Below are 24,838 nucleotides of genomic sequence, written 5' to 3'. Positions count from 1 at the left end.
GGATTAGGGAATGGAATAGTGTTAATTTTAAGTATGAAAGCTGAAAAATGAAATGTCTTTATTTTGTTTTAGAAAAACATACTGTTTCTAGGGGTAAAGTGTCATTATTTCTGGAATTTGCTTTAAAATACTTTGGCAAAAAAAAGTTAGACAATATGGCAAAATGTTTATTATTGCTACAGATGCTGAGAACTCAGGAGTTTCATATCCTATTATCTCTATTTTTATGAGTTTGAAGATCTACATTATAAAAAATAAAAATATATATAACATCAAATTTATAGCAACTTAACTCCAATGTCGCTAAAATATGCAAGCTTTTCCAATGAGATGATAATCCATTAAAGAATCAAGGCCTGCAAATCAAGTGTTACTATTTCACAAAAACAGCTATGATGAAGACACATTTATTAGTAAACTTACCTCCGGTGTAGTGACTCTGAAAATTTAAGGCTAGCATAAATAAATTCTTTAACTTGAATGTAAATATGAGGCACTGACTGAGACATGGGAAATTTCTTTGGGAAAGATTGCTGTAGAAAGAAAAACAAAGTTGATATTGTTTCTGAAATTTTAGAAAAAGATATTCTAATCACCTGAAAATGTAAAAATTAAATTGCTTTCACATTTGAATAGGAAATGACTGCATCTCAAAGTCTACTGTTACATTTCTAATTATGTTTGAGATTTTAAAGAAAACTAAAATATTTCTGAGAAAATAGTGGCAATTTACCTGTTTCTTAAATCCTATTATCAGACTTCTAAGAAGCAGAGAAAGTACATATCAATACCACTGTATGTTCTGATGAGAAACATCCTGCAGAAGAGGTCTAGCTGTCTGTTGCTTTGCATTCATAATACAAGAGTCAGGTTGGCCATGAAAGTTATGGGCCATCTTCCTGGCTCAGTATCATCAATTAATTCTAAGACTCCTCTCACTCACGTTCAGTGAAGGCTTGACACCAACAAGGTATCTATTTCATTCCATAATTCCTGTAATACCTTACAGCAGTGCAGCCAATGGTTTACAGGGTACCTTCTGGATAAAGTGCTTTATCAGCCAAAATTTATTAGCAAATTCTCAGTCTCCAAAAGGTAAATTCTCTCCAAGATTTCTACCAAAAGCTCCTATTTACACTTAATGAATTCTAATTTATACTTCCATCTTCACATTTGTTGCAACATAGTTAACCAGTGAAAGTATTCTCACCAAGGTGACTAGTGACCCCACAGATGTTAAATCCAACAGACTTTGCCAGCTTTCACGTTACCTGATTTATCTGAAATATCTGACACAGTTCCCTCCTGATTCTTAAATGATCTTTCCTTCCTTGGCATCCATGCCCCACATTGATTTTCCTTATTTGTCTACCTTCCCGGTAGCTCTTCCTAGTCTAGCCATCTCTTAATTATTGCTGTGCCTTAGGGTTCTAGCCCACATCTTCTCTCTCTCTCTTTTTTTTTTGTTTGTTTTGAGAGAGAGCGCACACAGGAAGAGCAGAGAGGGAGAGGAAGAGAATCTCAAGCAGGCTCCACACTGTCAGCACAGAGCCCAATGTGGAGCTAACTCAAGACCTGTGAGATCATGACCTAAGCTGAAATCAAAAGTCAGACACTTAACCAACTGAGCCACCCACGTGCCCTGCACCACACGTCTTCTCTTCTTACTACACATACTGTCCTTGGATGATGTTGCCTAATATCATGACTTCAATCACCATGCAAGCACCAATATCTCCCAAATCTGTTACTCGAGGCTAACTCTCCTGAAGTCCAAATCCATATATCTAACTGCCACTTGGACACTTCCATTAGGCTGTGACATTTGGGACATATTCAGTAGATCCAATAGTGCAATTACCATCCTTTCCTTCTAAATCTGCTCCTCTGGTATTTCCTATCTTAGTAAATGCTACTACTCTTTAAGGCAGAAACTTGGCTATCATACCTGACCCCTCTATCTTCATCATCCCTCATATGCAAATAATTACCAACTTCTGTTGGTCCCCACTCCTAAACATATCTTAAATCAAATTCCATGGCCATAACTCCCACTCAGGTCACCAATCTCTCTTACCAAGATAACAGCAACAATTCCCTAGCTGGCCTCCCAGCCACTAGTCTTACTCTTATCTAATCCATTTGCCACACATTGGCCAAAGAGATCTTTCTAAAGCACAAATCAGATTATGTTTTTAGTGGTTAAAACCTTGTTGTGACTTCTCAATAGCCCTCAAGATAAAGGCTGAACTCTCTAACACTGTTTATAAGCTCTAGAATAGTCTGGTCCTTTCCACTTCTTCATCTTCATTTCTTGATCTTCATCTCTTGTACTTTATCAACCTTGCATTTTATACTACAGAACTAGAGCCTTTCTGCATGCTGCTTCCTCTATCTTAAGGAGTGCCAGTTTCTGTGAATTGTAATTTCATGTTTATCCCTCACTTGACTATAAGCTCTTTGACAGCAGAGACTGAAAAACTACCAAATAGCACAATGTCTAGTAGATGAATGATCAACATCTGAATGAACGAAGTATTCTTAGGTACCTCTAGCAGAAGGAAACTTACAACTGGCTGCTGGTGAAACAGTCATATACAGCAGTGTCTCTCCAAAACTGGTAGGTTCAATCTTTCCAAATTTAGAGACTCAATCAGGAGTACTACAAAAACCAACCAAAAAGTTGGTATTCTTTAAAATCACCTGATGATAATGTAAGTGCTAATTCACCTCCAAATTATGCTTTACAGAATAATGAACCCAATACTATTTAAAAGGCATTTCAGCTTTAAGAACTATTTTAATGACATTAAAGACAGAATATAAATAAGTTCTTCTTTTAGCCAAAGAGTTATCAAATTAGCATAGTTATCTGCAAAAAGATAGATCTTTGCATATATGTTCAGTCTTACTTCTTGCTCACCTATAATATACACTAAAAACACAATTCAAGTTATTTGAGAGGCAGTTTTACATCTTTTCTAATAGTTTTAAATGAAAATTATACTCAAATTAGGAAAAAATTGAATATATAAACACACAACCAAGAGAATGTTACTAAATAATTTTATGAGTTTTTTCAGTTTGCAGATTTAAATCTTCCAAGTGTTTTTTATTTTAACATTAGTTCTTCTTTTCAATAAGTAACACATGAACCAATGAATATAACTCGTAATGAGCTTAATCCTAAGAGATACTGCATGTTTTGGAAGCACCCTACAAGCAAAGTCAAACTTCCTTTTAACTATAAACCTATTTAGAATGACTTAGTGTAATTAGAAAGGACATTAGAGATTATTTAGTTCGACATTCTCATTTGACAGATGTGGCACAAATGCCTAAATAAGGTAAGACATCTGCCCACAAGCTATAGGCAGAGCTGGCATGTGAACCTGGACCAAATCCAATGTTCTTTATATAGATGCTACACCCTGAACAAACTTATTACCAGTAACTAAAACAAAATAAAACCAAGCCACAACATGCAGAATATTCTGGTCTTTTGTGTTCATTAAAATACACCTATTATGTATATGCAGTGGCAGTCTTGGCTATAATCTAAAAGCTACGCATTTAATTACTTGGTCCTATATTTAGTGACTATTACACACAACATGTCTAGTTTATACATACATAAAAAATAACAAAAATTTAGTCATAGTTCACACATTCACCGAGAATTCACTCTTGTTCACTGTGAAGAAATAAAAACATAGAAAACGACTAAATTATAAAGAGTTAGAAAATAACAAAGAAAAGTAAAGAGAAAAAAAACAAGAATAAAAGTGACAATAATAGGAAAGATGATGCTGTTTTCCTGGGAGATCAGATTCTACCCAGAGATACTAGATAGGTTCAAGTGTGTGCTGATGTGTATAGATGATCACACATATGCAATCATGTGTATTCCCACAATACTCTATGTGCTGGTCTCTTTCCTTTCTCTATCCTGTCTTTTGTTAACATATCTTGACTCTAAAAACACATATTCCCATTTCAGGAAAAAAATCTACAGGTGGCAACTGCCTTCATACAACCCTATTTAACCAAGATAAACTTTTTGCAGAAGTATATTTCTAGAAAAGAAAACATAAAACAAGATCTTCCACAATGATGAACATTTCAGATCAATTCTCCTCTCTTTCCCTAGAATATTCTTATTCCTATAATCTACTTGACATTTACTTTATCTAATTTGGAATCTATATAATGTTACTAACACCTGTCCTGGGAATTCACCTAACATTTGGGACAACTGCTCCTAGTATCCCCAGGAAAATCCCTTCTTAACTTCACAAAAACAGTAGTAGTAGTAGTAGTAGTAGAATAGAAGTAGTAACATAATCTTTAACAGTCAACAGAACATAACTGAGTTTCTCAGATAACACAATAACAACAAAAGCCTGAAAAGAAGCCACTCTCACAATGTCAGGTTAATATTATATAGCAATAGCTATTCATGAATTTGTTTCAGAGAATTCTTAAATTAAAAACTAGCTTATACCTTTTCAAGGTCTGGATCTTGAAAGGGAAATTTACTGATGACTACTTTATATTCTTCTTCATTAACAATAGGGATGGGGCTATAATTATCTTCTTCAAAAATGTCCCTGTTGAGAAAGAAGAGAGACTTGAAAATATAATATTGAAAATGTATCACTGAAGTGATATAGAACAATACTTTTTTTATAAACCAATTACTACAAAAGCATTTTCGTTAGTCAGTTAAAAGTTGAAATAGGAAAACACTGCCTACTCATCCAGAATTCTAAAATTCAATACCAAATAAATCTTGTCCCTCAAAATTCATATGCAATCTCTTCCTTCCACTTGTTTTACATCCTCTCAGCACCTCAGTTTTAGTTTTTTACAATAGAACAATTCTTAAGATGCACAGTCTGAACAAACTCATTATCTACAACTAAAACAAAGCCTTAAGATGAGTATTACAGTTGTATTTCTTGACAGGGACAATTCTCAAATTGTAAGTCTTTTCTCTCTCTCTCTTCTCAACTAGATCGTTAAGTGCCCCGAAGATGTAAACAGTGCCTTTGATTTAGTCTTTTCAAAATGCTGTATTTACAAAAGGAACTTTTATATTTAGTAAGGCAATATGATTACTACTCGTGCAATATCCCTATGCTCTCCATGTGCTGACACAGCCCCCACACAAACAGGCAGAGACATATCACTAGTTTTGGCCACTGGGTTGAGAGTGGAAGTGACAGGTGTTGCTTCAGGTCCAAAGCATTTATGAGCTAACTGTGTGACTCTCTTTTCCCGTGGTAATAGGGAATACTACATGTCAAGAATGTGTAAACACAAATGCAAACAGCCTGGATCTAGGACTACTAGACCCAGTAGGGACTTCTGGGTGAGAAATAAAATGTCTGTACCCACCCGCTGAGATAGCGGGCATTTTTGTTACTATAGCATAACCCAGACTGTCCAAATATACCTGCTGCCAATCATCAACTTTCTTTTAACCAATAATTCAGCTTGACTAATATTTATTGAGCACTTATTGTGTGCCAGGAGCTGGAGTAATTGTGATGAAAATTCCCTAATTCATGAAGATAAAAACAAGATCTTTGTTTTCAACCTAACAGAGGAGATACAGACATGAAAACAAATTATGTTTATAATAATGCGTTATACATAATAAAAGGGGTGCAAGTTTCAGAAATAGCACAAAGGAATAAATGATTAAGTTTATCAGAGTAGGTGGGAGATGATCTCATGGAAAGTTTTATAGAGAAGCCATGGGCTCTGTAGGGCCTTTCAAGATGAAAAAAGAAATAATTCCTTTTTTTTTTGAAAAAAGAAATACTTTTTTTTTTAATTTTTTTTTTAATGTTTTATTTATTTTTGAGACAGAGACAGAGCATGAGCAGGGGAGAGGCAGAGAGACAAGGAAACACAGAATCTGAAGCAGGCTCCAGGCTCCGAGCTGTCAGCACAGAGCCGGACGTGGGGCTCGAACTCACAAACAGTGAGATCATGACCTGAGCTGAAGTCGGACGCCTAACCGACTGAGCCACCCAGGCGCCCCTGAGAAAAGAAATACTTCTAATGAGATTATGGAAGAACAGCATTTCAGAAAGATGGAACATAACAAGCAAAAGCGTAAGGGGTAAAAAAGTATGAGTGTGGGAGTGAGTAAAACCATAGGTAGTGCAGTACTACTAGAGCGTAAAGTACACAAGAGATACGGTGTACATGAGGCCGGGCAGGGGGACAAACGGAGTCATCCAGATTTTATCCTGTAGGCACTGGAGTACCATTAACAGGTTTTAGGCAGAGAAATGTGGTATGTCCATTATGTGGAGGATAAATCGGGAGGACAATAATGAACACAGAGGCCAGTGAGAAAGACTGAAGAATAATCTAGATTAAAGGTGATGAGGATCTGAATTAAAGCTGTCCTAGTGGGGACAGAAAGGAGGTGGCAAAAAGAAGAGGTTTAAGAAATAAAATATATACATAGGATTTAAAAACTAAATGAAAATTATGAGGGAAGGTATATTCTGGATGAATCTGTAATTTCCAAACAGGGCAAATGGACAAATGATGTATATGGCACCTCATTAGAGACATTTGCTGAAGTATGGAATACAAGAGGATATGATTTCGACTGGATGACTGGTATCTCATTGATAAATGGGGTCTGGAGCCTTGATGAGACTGGAAATAAAGGCACAAGTTTGTAAATCCTGATGGTGCACAAAATAGTTACAATAAAACTCTGTTCCGGGTGGGGGAGGAATAAGACTCTGTTTGGCTAGAGGCGCCTGGTGGCTTAGTCAGTGAAGCATCTGACTCTTGATTTCGGCTTGGGTCACATTCTCATAATTCGTGAGATTGAGTCTTGAATCGGGTTCAGTGCTGACAGTGAGGGGCTTACTTGGGATTCTCTCTCTCTGCCTCTCTCTCTGCCCCTCCCCAGTTCTCTCTCTCTCTCTTCTTTTCTCTCTCTGAAAAGAATGAAATCTTGCCATTTGCAACAATGTGGATGTAACTGGAGGGTATTATGCTAAGCAAATAAGTCGGTCATAGAAAGACAGATGATTTCACTCACACGTGGAATATGAGAAACTTAGCAGATGATCATAGGGGAAGGGAAGGAAAAATAAGATAAAAACAGAGGGAGGCAAACCATAAGACTCTTAAATACAGAGAACAAACTGAGGGTTGATGGGGGCGAGGTAAATGGGTGATTGGCATTAAGGAGGGCACATGTTGGGATGAGCACTGGGTGTTACATGTAAGTGACGAATCACTGGGTTCTACTCCTGAAGCCAAGACATACAGTGTATGTATACATACAGTGTATGTATGTTAACTAACTTAAAAGTATAAACAAATAAACAAGATATAAAATAAAAATTTTAAAAAGACACTGTTCACCTAAAATATCGCGAGAGGTTTCAACTAATCCTACGTCCTTCCTTTTTTTTTTAAATTTTTAAATTTATTTTTTATTTATTTTTAGAGAGCGAGAGAGAACATGAGCTAGGGAGAGCGAGACGCAGAATCAGAAGCAGGCTTCAGGCTCTAAGCTGTTAGCACAGAGCCCGACATGGGCTTGAACTCATGAACCTCAAGATCATGACCTGAGCCAAAGCTGGATGCTTAACTGACTGAGCCACCCAGGTGCCCCAATCCTATTTCCTTCTAAATAGTGTTTTAAAATAAGGGTTTAAAAGACAAGTTACACTACAGAGAACAAATAGATGGTTACCAGAGGGGAGGTGGGTGGAAGTATGGGTGAAACAGGTAAAGGGAATTAAGAATACAATGAATTATTATCTTGGGGGCACCTGGATGGCACAGTTGGTTAAGCATCTGGTACTTAGCCTCAGCTCAGGTCATGATCTCACAGTTCATGGGTTCGAGCCTCTCGTCAGACTCTGTGCTGTTGACATAGAGCCTGCTTGGGATTCTGTCTCTCTTTCTCTCTGCCCCTCCCCAACTTGTGCTCACGCTCTCTCTCTCCCTCCCTCTCTTAATAAATACATTTTTTAAAAAGTATACAATCATCTTGATGAACACTGAGTAACAGAATTGTTGAACCACTATATTGCACACCTGAAACTAATATAATACTGTATGCTAACTATACTGAAATGAAAATCTTTTTAAAAGGCAAGTTACAGGTTAAGAAACTACCAGAAGACCATAAACTACTTACTTTATACAAATGCCAGGGAATCAGTTAATATGAAAGGCGAGATAATTTAATGAATGGTACTTTCACATTCTGAAAATGTTAATGTGGTCTTCAAAGTGACTGTTTACTGAACTGAATTCTATAAACATTTACTGAGGTCCTACTCTGTGTAAAGCACTGTACTTGGGGCTAGGCAATCAAAAATATAAATATATGGCACAAAAACAGACACATAGACCAATGGAATAGAATAGAAACCCCAGAACTAGACCCACAAACGTATGGCCAACTCATCTTTGACAAAGCAGGAAAGAACATCCAATGGAAAAAAGACAGCCCCTTTAACAAATGGTGCTGGGAGAACTGGACAGCAACATGCAGACGGTTGAAACTAGACCACTTTCTCACACCATTCACAAAAATAAACTCAAAATGGATAAAGGACCTAAATGTGAGACAGGAAACCATCAAAACCTTAGAGGAGAAAGCAGGAAAAGACCTCTCTGACCTCAGCCGTAGCAATCTCTTACTCGACACATCCCCAAAGGCAAGGGAATTAAAAGCAAAAGTGAATTACTGGGACTTTATGAAGATAAAAAGCTTCTGCACAGCAAAGGAAACAACCAACAAAACTAAAAGGCAACCAACGGAATGGGAAAAGATATTCGCAAATGACATATCGGACAAAGGGCTAGTATCCAAAATCTATAAAGAGCTCACCAAACTCCACACCTGAAAAACAAATAACCCAGTGAAGAAATGGGCAGAAAACATGAATAGACACTTCTCTAAAGAAGACATCCGGATGGCCAACAGGCACATGAAAAGATGTTCAGCGTCGCTCCTTATCAGGGAAATACAAATCAAAACCACACTCAGGTATCACCTCACGCCAGTCAGAGTGGCCCAAATGAACAAATCAGGAGACTATAGATGCTAGAGAGGATGTGGAGAAACGGGAGCCCTCTTGCACTGTTGGTGGGAATGCAAACTGGTGCAGCCACTCTGGAAAACAGTGTGGAGGTTCCTCAGAAAATTAAAAATAGACCTACCCTATGACCCAGCAATAGCACTGCTAGGAATTTATCCAAGGGATACAGGAGTACTGATGCATAGGGCCACTTGTACCCCAATGTTCATAGCAGCACTCTCAACAATAGCCAAATTATGGAAAGAGCCTAAATGTCCATCAACTGATGAATGGATAAAGGAATTGTGGTTTATATACACAATGGAATATTACGTGGCAATGAGAAAAAATGAAATATGGCCTTTTGTAGCAACGTGGATGGAACTGGAGAGTGTGATGCTAAGTGAAATAAGCCATACAGAGAAAGACAGATACCATATGGTTTCACTCTTATGTGGATCCTGAGAAACTTAACAGGAACCCATGGGAAAGGGGAAGGAAAAAAAAAAAAAAGAGGTTAGAGTGGGAGAGAGCCAAAGCATAAGAGACTGTTAAAAACTGAGAACAAACTGAGGGTTGATGGGGGGTGGGAGGGAGGGGAGGGTGGGTTATGGGTATTGAGGAGGGCACCTTTTGGGATGAGCACTGGGTGTTGTATGGAAACCAATTGGTCAATAAATTTCATATATATTTTAAAAAAAAGAATATAAATATAAATAAAACACTGGTATTCACAATATAGCTGGAGGGAACCATACACACACATAAATAAACTATAACAGATTATAAATTCTATCATGGAAATAGTCAAATCTTAATTATTCAGTACTGATGATAACTTTTACCTCTTAGCCATTGTTGTCACTTCACTACTTGTGAAGTCAAAGTTTATTTTTGAAGATATATAGGTCAGGAATAATAAAAGCTTAAATTCTGCTATTTTCCCCCCCAAATTTTATTTTTAAGTAATCTCTACACTCAACATGAGGCTTAAACTTAAAACCCTGAGATCAAGAGTCACATGCTCTACCTACTGAGCCAGCCAGGTGTCCCTCTATTACTGCTTAAAATTTTAGGCAAAAGGCATGATCTAGAAGGGTATTAAAAGTAGAAGTAAAAAAAAAAAAAAAGTAGAAGTCAAAAAACATTTGAGAATTATACAGAAAACAATACTTCATGGTTTTTCCCCATCTTGGGCGACAATCTCACTAGTAGAAGTCTTATGATAAATAAGACAGCTGGCTCAATACAAATCTATCAACAATTATAAAAACTTAAACACTCTTCTGAAGAGGGCAAGTTATTAACATCAACCCTATAAGTAAAGATTTTATATATAAAGATAGATTATATCACATTACATCAAAGTGTAGACATTATAGATTGCCAACCATCAATAAGCACTACCCATATTTCTAAACTACTGAAGATCAAAAATTGTTGATGCATTATATGTTTCATCAAGACTGTCAACAGTCCCCTTGAGACAACATCCTGACAATATAACCCCTAAGAAATGTTAATACAAAAAGTGCAAATAAGAATTTATTTGGTTGATGTTAATAAAAGTGAAAATACCTTGTGAACAACTCAGGTATTTTAAAAAGATTTCTATCTGGAGCCCCTGGGTGGCTCAGTCAGTTAAGCATCTGACTTCGGCTCAGGTCATGATCTCACAGCTTGTGGGTTCGAGCCCCACATCGGGCTCTGTGCTGACAGCTCGGAGACTGGAGCCTGCTTCAGATTCTGTGTCTCCCTCTCTCTTTGTCCCTCCCCTGCTCACATGCTCTCTCTCTCTCACAAATAAATAAACATTAAAAAAAAATTGAAAAGATTTCTATCACAGTATTCAGGTCATCTCTAGTTTTGAAAACTGATGAGGCAAATGTCAAGCTGATGTTAAATCATTTAACATATTTTCTGTTTTAATCTCATTAAATATTACTGCCACATCATTTCTATATTTGGGTGACCTAGATGTAAGATCTCAAGATTTACATTTTTATTTTTGAAAGAAAGAAAAAAAGAAAGGAACAGAGGGGAAAGGAGAGGAGGGGGGAGGGAAGGAGGATAGAGGGATAAAGGATTTTAGAATTAGGGAACAGATTTCTCTTTTCATGGCAATACAAAGTTATATAGATTACAACAGATTATAAAATACTTTTTCCATACCCTGCAGGCAAGTGATTAAAGCAAAAGTAATTTTCCTAATTAGATGCTTTAAAGATTTTTAGTCTAGTTACATTGTTTGTAAAAACAGCACTTTCTCCAAACAAATTTATTTTTTATTTTTTTAAGTTTATTTATTTTGTGTGGGGGGGGGGGGGAGGAGAGAGAGAGAGAGCGCGTGCGCGTGCAAGCAGGGGAGAAGCAAACAGAGGAGGAGCCTGACAGAGCCCATCGGCAGAGCCCTACTCAGGGCTCAATTTCAGGACTGCGAGATCATGACCTGAACTGAAGACCAAGAGTCAGACACTTAACCGACTGAGCCACCCAGGTGCCCTTCCAAACAAAATTTAAAAGCTATAAATCTCTGTTTCTAATACTAAATACCTTTGAATACTTATAGCCTTACATCTAACATTTATTGGGGAAAACAAACTACAGAGATTAGAACTAAAAGTAGTTCAATTAAAAATTTATTATAGGGGCGCCTGGGTGGCTCAATTGGTTAAGCCTCTGACTTCAGCTCAGGTCATGATCTCACAGCTCATGAGTTCGAGCCCTGTGTTGGGCTCTGTGCTGACAGCTCAGAGCCTGGAGCTTGCTTTGGATTCTGTGTCTCCCTCTCTCTCTGCCTCATCCTACCTATAAACTCTGTCTCTCAAAAATGAATAAACATTTAAAAAAATTTTTTAAAATTTTATTATAAGTCTTTCAGCCATTATGGAAAACAGTATGGCAGTTCCTCAATTTATTAAACATATATCTGCCATATAATCCAGCAATTCCACTTCTGGGTATATTTTCCAAAGAACTGAAAACAGAAACTCAAACATGTATCTATACATCAGTGTTTATAGCAGCATTACTCACAACAGCCAAAAGGTGGAAATGACCCAAATATCAAAGATGAATAAATAAATAAAATGTGATATACATACAGTGGAATATTATTTAGCCTTGAAAAATGAGATTCTGGTACATGCTACAACATGGATGAAACTTGGAAACATTATGCTAAGTGAAATAATCCAGACACACACAAAAAAACAAACACTGTATGAGTCCACTTACATAAAATACAGAGAGTAGTCAAATTCATAGAGACAAACTACAATGGTGATTGCTGGGGCTAGGAGAAGGGACTAGGAGTTAATGTTTAATTTGTACAGTTTCAGTCTGGGAAGATGAAAAATTTCTAAAAGGATAGTGGGGATGGTTGCAACAACATAAATATACTAATGTCACTGAACTGTACATTTTAAAAAGGTTAAAATGGCAAAACTTGTTATGTATATTTTACCACAATAAAAAATAATTATAAGCATTTTTATTGCTAAATGCGAAATCATATAAGCATTTTTATATTCTAAAGTATATAACAAACTTTTTCCTTACATTAAGGTTCCATGGCTTTAGACTAACCTGAAAACTCCAGCCCATTTCTTAAGCAGCGTTTCATTGTATTGATCTCTTATTTCAAATAAAAGGTCAAAAAGTCGGTTCACTGGAAAACCATAACCCTAAAACACAACACAAGCAGATAAACAAGTCAAATAAGTAAAGGTATACATTAGAGAAATGTTGAAAATATTGGAGAACTATTTGCAAGTGATCACTACATCATATTGTATGTCATTCCAACAGCACAAAAATAAGTTATCCTTTTGACTTTCTACTAGGTTGCATGAGATAAGAGAGTTTAGAAAGACTTTTATGAAGCTGGAATAATTTTTCCATTTCTCCTCTCTCTTTTCAGTCTGGATTACATGGTTAACCTTCAAAAGTAGTAGAAGTCAAAACTGGAGAAAAAGTTCAAGATTAGTGACCTGCATATATAATGGTGTCTTGGGAAGTGGCCCTAAAAAGGATAAAAGAAGAAAAGAGAATATATTTTGTCTGAAACACACTAGCTTCATTTTGCACCTTCAATTTAAGATTGACTTCACTGTACAGGGGAAATATACACCTTTCCATCAAATATACACTCTCCAAAACTTTATTCCTTCCGAAATTCATTGAAATCTTACCCATTTCAGGACCAAATATTTCTGCCCACCTTACAGATTTGTCCTTTTTCCCCTTCAAGGTTTCCCTCTTCTTTATTTTTGATCCTACTCTGCTTGCAGGAACTGTTTCATGGATTATTTATTCACCATTGTCTTTAATTTCCACTAGTTCCTTTCCCTTGGCTAAATAAATATGTTAAATGACCTCCCATCTTTAAGCCAAGAAAAATAAGAAACAATAGTAAGAAAAACAAAAAAGCCCTCCTCAATTTGCTGTGCCTGCCAGCTGCCTCCCTTTGTACTCTCTTCATATAGCCAAACCTACTACAATCTAACTCCCACTGCTATTCCTTTAAAACTTCTCTCAACAATGTCACAGATTACCTCCTAAATATAAAAGTCAATGATCTCTCACTCTACATTACCTCTCTCTTGAAACTTGTCTACTTTGAATTCTGTAACATCACTCTCTCTCCTTGTTCTCCTTTTATCTATGAACAGTTCTTGCAGTTTTCCTTTTTCTTCTATCTCCATCCTTCGATGTTTTTCTTCTAGGTCTCTAGCATAATGTGAAGTCTACTGACTTCAAACACTATTTTCTCTGATTATTCTGAATCTACATCCTAGTTATTTGGAAACTCCAAATATTTGACTCCAACACCTGTTAGACATCTCCAATGAGGCTGCCAGCAAGCAAACACACTAAAGTTAGCTTATCTCTTCCGTTTCTAACTAAACCAAGTGTTTTTCCTATTTCCTATCTCTGTTAATAGTTCTACCATCAATTCAGTTATTAGGAAGAAACTTGAAAAACATTTAAACTACCCCCATATCATTTAACAAATCCTTTTGATTTTACCCCTACATATCATTTAACAAATCCTTTTGATTTTACCTCCTTAACAAATCTCTTTCAAATCCATCATTCTTCTCCACCACTTACTTTCTTTTTTCCAGAAATATTCCCAGTGCCACTGCTTTATTTTGGTCTGCCACATCTCTTGCCTAGACCATTGTAAGAGCTTCCTAAACTGAAATTCCAACTATCTGTCTCTTCCAACTCAATCTATTGCAAAGACTCTCAAGATTATCATTTAAAAGTGCAAATCTGATCACGCCATCCCCCTGGTTAAGAACTACAGAAGACTTACTGAAGTCCCACAAGACCTGCCATAATCTGGGTCAAACTACCTTGTCAGTTTCATTACCACTATTTGCCCTTCTTTGCTCACACCCATCTTCTTTCTATCACCATACTATCCCTCTATCTACAGTTTACACATGGTATTTTATTTCCTTTGTCATTCATGTCCCTTTCCTAGTGTGTATTTGCTGAACTCATCTTTTAAAACCCAACTCCCTGGCACAAAAACAGACACATAGACCAATGGAATAGAATAGAAACCCCAGAACTAGACCCACAAACGTATGGCCAACTCATCTTTGACAAAGCAGGAAAGAACATCCAATGGAAAAAAGACAGCCTCTTTAACAAATGGTGCTGGGAGAACTGGACAGCAACATGCAGACGGTTGAAACTAGACCACTTTCTCACACCATTCACAAAAATAAACTCAAAATGGATAAAGGACCTAAATGTGAGACAGGAAACCATCAAAACCTTAGAGGAGAAAGCAGGAAAAGACCTCTCTGACCTCAGCCGTAGCAATCTCTTACTCGACACATCCCCAAAGGCAAGGGAATTAAAAGCAAAAGTGAATTACTGGGACCTTATGAAGATAAAAAGCTTCTGCACAGCAAAGGAAACAACCAACAAAACTAAAAGGCAACCAACGGAATGGGAAAAGATATTCGCAAATGACATATCGGACAAAGGGCTAGTATCCAAAATCTATAAAGAGCTCACCAAACTCCACACCCGAAAAACAAATAACCCAGTGAAGAAATGGGCAGAAAACATGAATAGACACTTCTCTAAAGAAGACATCCGGATGGCCAACAGGCACATGAAAAGATGTTCAGCGTCGCTCCTTATCAGGGAAATACAAATCAAAACCACACTCAGGTATCACCTCACGCCAGTCAGAGTGGCCCAAATGAACAAATCAGGAGACTATAGATGCTAGAGAGGATGTGGAGAAACGGGAGCCCTCTTGCACTGTTGGTGGGAATGCAAACTGGTGCAGCCACTCTGGAAAGCAGTGTGGAGGTTCCTCAGAAAATTAAAAATAGACCTACCCTATGACCCAGCAATAGCACTGCTAGGAATTTATCCAAGGGATACAGGAGTACTGATGCATAGGGCCACTTGTACCCCAATGTTCACAGCAGCACTCTCAACAATAGCCAAATTATGGAAAGAGCCTAAATGTCCATCAACTGATGAATGGATAAAGAAATTGTGGTTTATATACACAATGGAATACTACGTGGCAATGAGAAAAAATGAAATATGGCCTTTTGTAGCAACGTGGATGGAACTGGAGAGTGTGATGCTAAGTGAAATAAGCCATACAGAGAAAGACAGATACCATATGGTTTCACTCTTATGTGGATTCTGAGAAACTTAACAGGAACCCATGGGGGAGGGGAAGGAAAAAAAAAAAAAGAGGTTAGAATGGGAGAGAGCCAAAGCATAAGAGACTGTTAAAAACTGAGAACAAACTGAGGGTTGATGGGGGGTGGGAGGGAGGAAAGGGTGGGTTATGGGTATTGAGGAGGGCACCTTTTGGGATGAGCACTGGGTGTTGCATGGAAACCAATTTGTCAATAAATTTCATTAAAAAAATAAAATTAAATAAATAAATAAATAAATAAATAAATAAATAAATAAAAATAAAACCCAACTCCCATTTCAACTTTCTGTACAGACTTTCCCAATCTAGAATTAAAGTCAGACATTCCATCTTCTGTGAGCCCAAAGGTTTTTAATATATTGCTATATTAGTATGTCTTATACATCTTATCTGTTTAAACTGTAAATTTATTGAAGAATTTTTATTTCCCTATTGTCTGATTTTTAGGTCTCTATCGTTTTGTATATCATCTAGCTACTAGCACATAGTGGGTGCTCAAAAAATGTTAGTAATGAATCATAAATGTTTACTTGTGATTTACTTAATGCGTAGTAAGCAGAACTATAATATGTTGGTGTTATTTTTTAACGTTATTGTTTAGTCAGCATTGTTTTAAGTAATAAAATGACATATGAAAAGAAAACTTTCCTTAGGGTGGCAAAGGGCCAATTTTAAAAACTAAATATTATGCAATGTTTTCTAGTTTTTATGAAAAGACCCTCCCCAATTCTTTAATTAAAAGGTATAACTTGACTACAGTGTGTAAGACCTACCTAATACTCAGCCTGTCAATTTTCAGTGGAATGACAATATTGCAGGATTTCTGAATAAGTAATATGGATTGGTTTGTCCTCCTCAATCTTATTTCAAAGCAGTAAGATTAGAAAGGTATGCTTACAAGGGCTTATACACCTATCACTGTTACTTTCTAATGCCTCTATTACCTGAATATTGTCTATTACTCTTCTTTGATTCTCTAGAGAAATCCTTGGAACCATAGAAATTTTCTAGATTCAGTTGTACTCAAAGTGCCAGTTCAAGAACAGTTTGTTATGGCTTACCAAGAGATAAGGAGCTTGCACCAGAATATAAATGAATGAGGCTAACCTACATAGAGAAATTCTTGTTACAAAATATATGCCAACTAAGCTAAATTTTGTACTTAGTAATGTAGTTGATTTACATTCGGACAGAAGCTCCTTTATGTTATGGATCCATAATAAATAATTTGTGGACTAGTAACATTTCCAGACCAGTGAGTGGTATTCCCACCATGCTTTAAGTAGCAATGCTTTAAGTCATTAAGGATAGCAAAACTCCCTCAAGTTACTTAGAGCTAGACCTAAAAAAATTAAGGTGGTCTCCACTAAAACTTACCAAGTTTTTTTTTTTTGCAAAGAAATCAACAACATTACAGGTATATTTGTCACAAAATTTACGAAAACAAAAAATCCACATTATCCTGGTGTTACAGTATAAGGCATACAAATTAATAAAGATATAAGACAATAAAACAATTTACTAAAGGAACTTGTAGAATCTTCTTCAGTTTAAGAACAAAGTAGACAACTACTATTCTAGGATGGAAAAACTCTAATGATGAAGCAAATAGTTTAAATTAGCACTTCCTAAAACATATTACATGAAGCTCTATACCTACAAGATGTCATATGGCGGAAAAAGATTCAAAGCTCAAATATATTGGGAAAATGCTGCATAAGCACCTTCCTTTTGGAATCATATGGTATAAATTTGCTCTGAAGAGGCTATTAGTGGAGAAGTCTGTTTTACTTCACTTATTTCCCAAATGTTTTGACCACAGAACTCCTTTTAAAGTAACATCTATTATCACACTTTGGAAAATGCCAATCTATATTTCAGGAAATGTTATTCCAACCATAAAAATCCCTTAAGTTTAAACATGAAAACAAAATGCAATCAATTCTTGCCCATCCGTGATCAAGTAAAAGGGACAAGCCTAAAACTTTGATGCTGAAAATCACAAAGGCATTGAGTTTTGAGACAATTCAGTTTAAACCTCATTTTTAAAAAGAAAAAAAAACAAGACACAAAGAAGTAAAGTGATTTGGTCATTGTCATAGTACACCTAAAATTAGGAAGGAAATGAATGAAAACAGCTTTCAAACTATATGTTTTCTTTTTTTTTTTAATTCAAACTATGTTTTCATATTTATTATCACACTTAAAACAATCCTGAAAACTAGTAATAACCCGATTTTCACAAATGAGGATCTAAAGTTTAGAAAACCTATAAACATATAATTAGTCAATAGTAGGGGCAAAATATAAACTCAGGGTCATGTGTGACTTCCTAAGGCAGTGCTTATATCTTCTAATTTCTAATTTTTTTAAATGTTTATTTACTTTTTGAGAGAGACAGAGCACGAGTAGGGGAGGGGCAAAGAGAGAAGACACAGAATCCTTAGCAGGCTCCAGGCTCTGAGCTGTCAGCACAGAGCCCGACGCAGGGCTCGAATCCATGAACCATGAGATCATGACCTGAGCCAAAGTCGGATGCCCAACTGACTGAGCCACCCAGGTGCCCCTTTATCTTCTAATTTCTAGTTCAGGGTTCTTTTCACTACATGGACTTTTTTTTTCTTTAACTACGAAAATAATTTATCTAAAAAAGAAATACTTTATCTATTCTCTCTGAATAATCAACATTTTAAAAGATGATAATATTCCCTGAGTTCTGTCCAGGGTTCATAATCAGGAAGGGGGGAAGAATGAAAAGTCTTGGGTAATAGGGAATACCAATACATAAGCAAACATCTGGTTACTACTAATTTACCACCACTAATCCATAATAAAATAAATGAGCATGATCTGTATTTTATATATCTTTAAGTGCTCAAATAGTCATAAATTGAATGTTATATTATCACCCACCTGCAAAGTATCTGCAAATAATACAATGAGATTCTTCAGCTCCAGAACAAGATCAGGATCAGTACAATAAGACTGGGGTAGAGGTGGAGGGGTGGAAATACAAACAAAGAAAACAAATATAAACCAGAGTCAAATAAAATATAACCAGAAAACAATATAAACCAGAAAACAAATAAAACCTGAAACATTTTCCTTTAATATGCCAGGCTTATAATAAATTTAAAATCTTGATTATTAGTTAAATCCATGGCTGGCTTCCTGTATTCAGTAAAAATTCTTAGGGAAAGACCATAACATAATTATTCTTTAATATGTTAGAAAAAGTTATAGTTCATTGGACAAATAAGTGTATAAAGAATCTACATTCCTGATAAATAAAAAATGTATATTTACAATCTAAATACTATATAAGCTAATAATCCTTTAAAATATTTTCAATCTCTATTCCTAACAATAAAATTATAAGTAATTACAAAATTTTAAGTATGGGGAGATTTTATTGAAGGTAAGCTACTAAAACTGTCTTGAGAAAACATCTACAATAAGCAATTATTAGTTTCAACAGTCTTTATAGTACTAGTGTATTATTTCCACAAAAGGTGTATTATGCAAATATTTGATCATTTTACTTTAATGCATAAAAAAATTTCCCATTACATAGAAGTTCATTATTTCAAATGATTTAAATTTTGACAATTGCATATTTTTAAGAAATCTGTAATTATATTACTGCAAACAAATTATAAACATCGAAGAACAAGTTCTATTGAGTTTTAATGGTGGAGTTTATTTTGGAAACAAAGAATTTGGAATGATAATTAAAAACCCTTTCTTCACGGTGCTTTTCAGTGATCTAATGAAGAGGTCAGTTGAGACTAATGAGACCAGCTTAATTCTTCATTTTCTATTAATGCTGGACTAAAAATGTCTTGGGAAGCCCCAGTCAGTTGCAAAATTACAACCCAGTATAACCAGACAAAAGCCTAACATTACTGCTCCAAATCTGAGCTGCTACCAAAAATGCAGAATGATGGAGGTACGGTTTTCTTCTGACATCATGCATTTCAGAAGTTCCTGAAGTAACTGAATTAAAAACTTAGTAACATAATTTGGCTGACTTACTGAATGAGCTCTAAGGACAGCAATTATCTTTGAGAGGGCCATGTTCCAAAGTTCATCAGTGTATGCCCTGGTTACTAATCCTTGGGTCACATGTAAAATGTGATCTTCCACCACAAAGAACCTAAAAACAGTAATTACCAACATAGCATGTGTTAAAAAAAAAAATTAAAACCCAAACAGAAAACAAGCAGTTCTGACATTTAACATAATATAAAAATAATATTTATCTCCATTTTAGATACATACCCTACAATTTGAGTGAAATATCTTCTATAGCCATCAACTGTTTCATGCTTTAAATGAAAAATAAAAATCAATTTAAACCAATAAATACCAGTAACATAAAAGTAAGTTCCAAGTCACTACAATATTTATTAACAAATATTTATTGAGGGTCTACTATATGCTGCATACATTTTTAAGGTATCAGGGTTACACTGGTAAAAAGCAAAAAGCCCTTACCCTCATGTAACTTGCATTCAAAAAGAGAAAGACAATAAACAAGTTAAAAAGTAAATATAACTTCAAAACCTTCTTCACAGTAAGCTAGTTCAAGCCACCATAATTTCTCACTCGGGCTATTATATCATTCTCCTACCTAATCTCCCCAGCTTTCAGGCTTGCTCCCTTCAGTCTATTCTCCAGATACCTGCCAGGATGATACTTTTCAAAGAGTAATCAGATCATTATATCTTCCACTAAAAACCTTCCAATGACTTTATATCTGATTCACAATAAAAGTCAAACTCCTTAAAAATGATCTACAATTGCGTGTTAATAATTTTAACAAAAGGTATACAGGAAAATATTTGACCATTTGAACTTCATTCTTAGAAGTTAATTACATGAAATATTTCATTATTTTAATTACGTTCAAATGCTGTATTTTGCATATTTCATAAATGTGATCAAAATTTTCAAACATCTAAAAAAATTTTTCAAACATCTGGGGTTTTTTTTCAGGTTGTGGGGAAAGAAATAGTTTTACCTTTCAGCTTTAAAATACTATGATCAGAGATGGGGCGCCTGGGTGGCTCAGTCAGTTGAACAAACAACTTTAGCCCAGGTCATGATCTCGCAGTGTGTGAGTTCGAGCCCCGCGTCAGGCTCTGTGCTGACAGCTCAGAGCCTGGGGCCTGCTTCTGATTCTGTGTCTCCCCCTCTCTCTATCCCTCCCCTGCTCATGCTCCGTGTCTCTCTGTCTCTCAATTAATAAATACACGTTAAAAAAATTTTTTTAAATAAATACATAAAATAAAATATGATCAGAGAGAATGGAATCTACATGAGACCAGATGTTTGATATTTCTGGATACTTGTTTTATTAGATAGTATATTAGTCACATTTTATAATACGCCATGTGTGCTTGAAAAGAAGAGGTTTCTACAGTTGTTGAAACAGGCTTCTATATGGTTTATTAGAACAAGCCTGTTAAGCATGTTGTATATTCTTATTGATATTTTATCTATTTGGTGTATAAGATACTGAGACATGCTTCAAAATCCACTACAGATTTCCCATTTATCCTTTTAGTTTTGGCAATCTTGTATTAAATATTTTGAGTCGATGTTATCAAGTGCTTATAGGTTTCAATTATTTTTTATCAACACTAAGACATGAATATTTTATTTTTTATCATTCTAGATTTTTTAATATTATATGAAAGTATATATTTTGTTTCCACTCTTTTACTGGTTACCCCAGAAATTGCATTATGCATACTTAAATAATCAAACCCTAAAATCAATCAATATTTTTACTCTTCTGGACAATTCAGAAAACTGTGGTATAGTTTCATTTCATTAACTCCTACCTCACATTTATGTTTTTGTTGTGTATTTTAATTTTATCTTGTTTTAAAGTCCATAATATTTTATTAACATTATTTTCTATGGTTGACATAGATTCACCCACATATTTATACTTTCTTTGCTATTCATCCCTTCCAGCATCTCATATCTTCCATTTGGCACCACTTTCCTTTTGCCTGAAGTAGATTCTTTAGAATTTCCTTAGTAAGGGTGTCTTAGTAACAAACTCTCCTCTTCTTTGTCTGAAAATGTCTATCTTTGCCTTTGTTTCACTGGATATAGAATCCTAGGTTGACAGTTATTTTCCTTTAGCATTTAAAATATGCCACTGTTTTTATTTCTCATGGGTAAAAACCTAGGAGTAAGATGGCTGGGTTGTAGCATAAGTACATGCTTAACATTGTAACAAATTGCCAGACTATTTTCCAAAGCGGCACCCTAGTTTTTATACCCACCCGAAGTGCATGAGGGTTCCAGATGCTCCACATCTCACCAGCATTTGCTATGATCAATCTTTTTAATTTTAGCTAGTCTAGTAAGTATGTAGTGGTATCTCACTGTGGTTTTAATTTGCATTTCCCTGATGAAACATTGATATTGAACATCTTTTCATGTGCTTATTTCTCATTTGTATATCTAGACAAATGTCTACTTGGATCTTTTATCCATTAGTTTGGCTTTAATTATTTATAGTTATACAAATTCTTTTATATTCTGAATATAAGCCCTTTGTTAGACATGAGTTTTACAAATATTTTCTCTCCATCTGTGTCTTGTCTTTTCACCTACTTGGCAATGCCTTTTGAAGAGTAGTTCTTCATTTTAATGTTCAATTTAACAATTTCTTTACCTTATGGTTTATGCTTTAGGTATCTCACTTAAGAAAATACTGCCTAACCGATGGTCACAAAGATTTTACCCTTTATTTTTTTTCTAAAAGTTTTAAAGTTTCATCTCTTGCATTTGGGTCCATTTCTTGAATTGCTGATTGAGGTAAAAGTATTTTTTTGCATATGGATAATTTAATTATCTTGTAGTCAAAAGATTTCAAGTCTTTTATATTTCCTGAGATTTATTTTATAGCCCAGCATTTGATCTACCTTGGTAAACCTTCTATGTGCATTTGAAAAGCATGCGCATTCTGCTATTTGGGGAGGAGTATTCAATAAATGTCAATGAACTAAAGTTAGCTGATACTATTTTTCAGGTCTTCTATTTTCTCTTTATGGTCTGCGATTTCACTATAAGATCTCTCAGAATGTATTTCTTTTTACTTAACTTACTCAGGATTCCTTGGATATGACTCTGTAAAAGTTTATAGTTCTTGTCCATACTGGAAACTTCTCAGCCATTATGCCCTCAAATACTCTTCTGTCTATTTCTAGCTTCTCTTTCTGAAATTCCAACTAGATATGTTAGACTTGCTCTCTGTATCCCCTCTGTCTCTCTTCTGTATTTTTATCCTCTCATCTCTCTGTGAGGCTTTCAAAGTAATCTCTTCAAATCAACTAAGAATTCATCAACTGCTAAACCTATTGATATAATTTTTAATTTTGATTAGTAGATCTTCAATTTCTAGGTATTCCACTTGATTTTTCTTCATTTTGGTAAGTATTTACAGTTTCTTGTTCCCTATTTATATCAGCAAGCTTGCTTTTTATTTAAATATATTCAATAATTACTATATTAAATGGCTAATAATTTGGGGCATCTATCATAAATCTTTTTCATCTTAGTCAGTCTAGTAGGTAGATAGTGGTATCTCACTGTAGTTTTAATTTGCATTAAATTCACAGTTACTCACAGTTCATGAGTTTGAACTCAGGCTCTGCACTGACAGTGTGGAGCCCGCTTGGGATTCTCTCTCTCTCCCTCTCTCTCCCAAAATAAATAAAAATAAATAAATAAAAATAAATGGCTAACAATTCAAACACTAAAAGTCTCTTATTAGGATTTATTTCTGTTGCCTACATTATACATTTATGTATACACACACACACACACACACACACACACACACACACATATATATATATATTTTTTTTTTTTCCAGAGAGAGCACAAGCAGGGGAGAAGGGCAGAAGGAGAGAGAGAATCTTAACCAGGCTCCACAGTCAGCACAGAGCCCAATGCAGGGCTTGACCCCACAACTACGGTACCATGACCTGAGCTGAAATCAAGAGTCAGACACAACTAACTGAGCCACCCAGGAGTCCCTCTGTTGCCAATATCTTTAATGATTCTCAGTTGTTTTATAATTATTTTTGACTGTGATTTGCTAATTTTCCTTGAAATTATGATATGAAAGTTCAGAGATCTGCATTTGCTTCTACTGGCAATATCAGCATAGAAATACTTCAAACTAAATTTTCAACCTGAGATTTTTTTCAATTATCCAAGTAGAATAAATCTGTGTGGCAAACACATGTGAGAATCCACTTGTTATGTGTTCTCAGAGATCTTTTTTCGCCTTGTTCCTTCAGCACCAACATTTAAGATAAGCAATGTCCTTACAGTGTGTGGAGGAAACAACAGAGAGGTTTTGCTAGATTTTTAAAATATATAACATTGTGTCCATTTGTTTTTTTTAAGTAATCTCTACTTCCAATGTGGGGCTCAAACCCATGACCCCAAGATCAAGAGTCACATACCCTACTGAGTGAGCCAGCCAGGTGCCCCCAGATGTTTGTTATCTCTAGGTCATCCTAATAATGAGGCTCTAATTCTTTGGAGTCTTAGCTTCACAAGGGAGACAACCTCTTATCAGCTACTTTGGGTGGCTCTCTGTACTCCCATGTCCTCAAAATTCATGCTTTCCCATTCAACAGATGCCTCTACGATAAAAGCCACAATTAGTGCTTAATTAAACCTATCTGGATTTCTGCCTTCATTTAGGTTTCCCTGTTTTATTTGTTCTATAGTGGAATACACTGTATAAATTACGTGCAATAAAACTCACTTTTTCATGCACTGTTTTCACAAACACATCTAGTCCTATAATTATCACAAGTGCAATTCCATACAGAGCAATTCCATATTCACTTAGTTTTTCTCCTAACTATACTTTTCTACCAAATCCTCAGGGCAGTTAAAAATAATTTTTAAAATGTTTAAATGTTTTATCCAGCATCTTTAGTTGTTTTGTCAGTAGAACAATTAATCCAAGTACATAGTCTACCATATTGTCAGAAACTATCACTCC

The 24,838-nt window shown here is 35.5% G+C and overlaps 1 protein-coding gene across 4 annotated transcripts in view; it reads right to left on the bottom strand.

Annotated features, from left to right (window-relative positions):
• The window catches only part of EXOC6 (exocyst complex component 6), a 229,178-nt gene that overhangs the window by 108,042 nt on the left and 96,298 nt on the right, over positions 1-24,838 (bottom strand). For all 4 annotated transcript variants that reach the window (XM_043596991.1, XM_043596992.1, XM_043596993.1 and 1 more), the window contains exons 10-15: positions 20,071-20,117; positions 19,825-19,945; positions 18,703-18,774; positions 12,669-12,766; positions 4,505-4,610; positions 424-533 (exon numbers count right to left, since the gene is read on the bottom strand). In XM_043596991.1, coding sequence (XP_043452926.1) covers positions 424-533; positions 4,505-4,610; positions 12,669-12,766; positions 18,703-18,774; positions 19,825-19,945; positions 20,071-20,117 — 554 coding nt within the window. The remainder of the gene's footprint in view (positions 1-423; positions 534-4,504; positions 4,611-12,668; positions 12,767-18,702; positions 18,775-19,824; positions 19,946-20,070; positions 20,118-24,838) is intronic.

Source organism: Prionailurus bengalensis, chromosome D2 (assembly GCF_016509475.1).
Source record: "Prionailurus bengalensis isolate Pbe53 chromosome D2, Fcat_Pben_1.1_paternal_pri, whole genome shotgun sequence".
In the NCBI taxonomy this organism is placed as follows: Eukaryota; Metazoa; Chordata; class Mammalia; order Carnivora; family Felidae; genus Prionailurus; species Prionailurus bengalensis.
The sequence above is the reverse complement of the archived record's forward strand: the minus strand, read 5'-3'. Positions and strand labels throughout refer to the sequence as shown.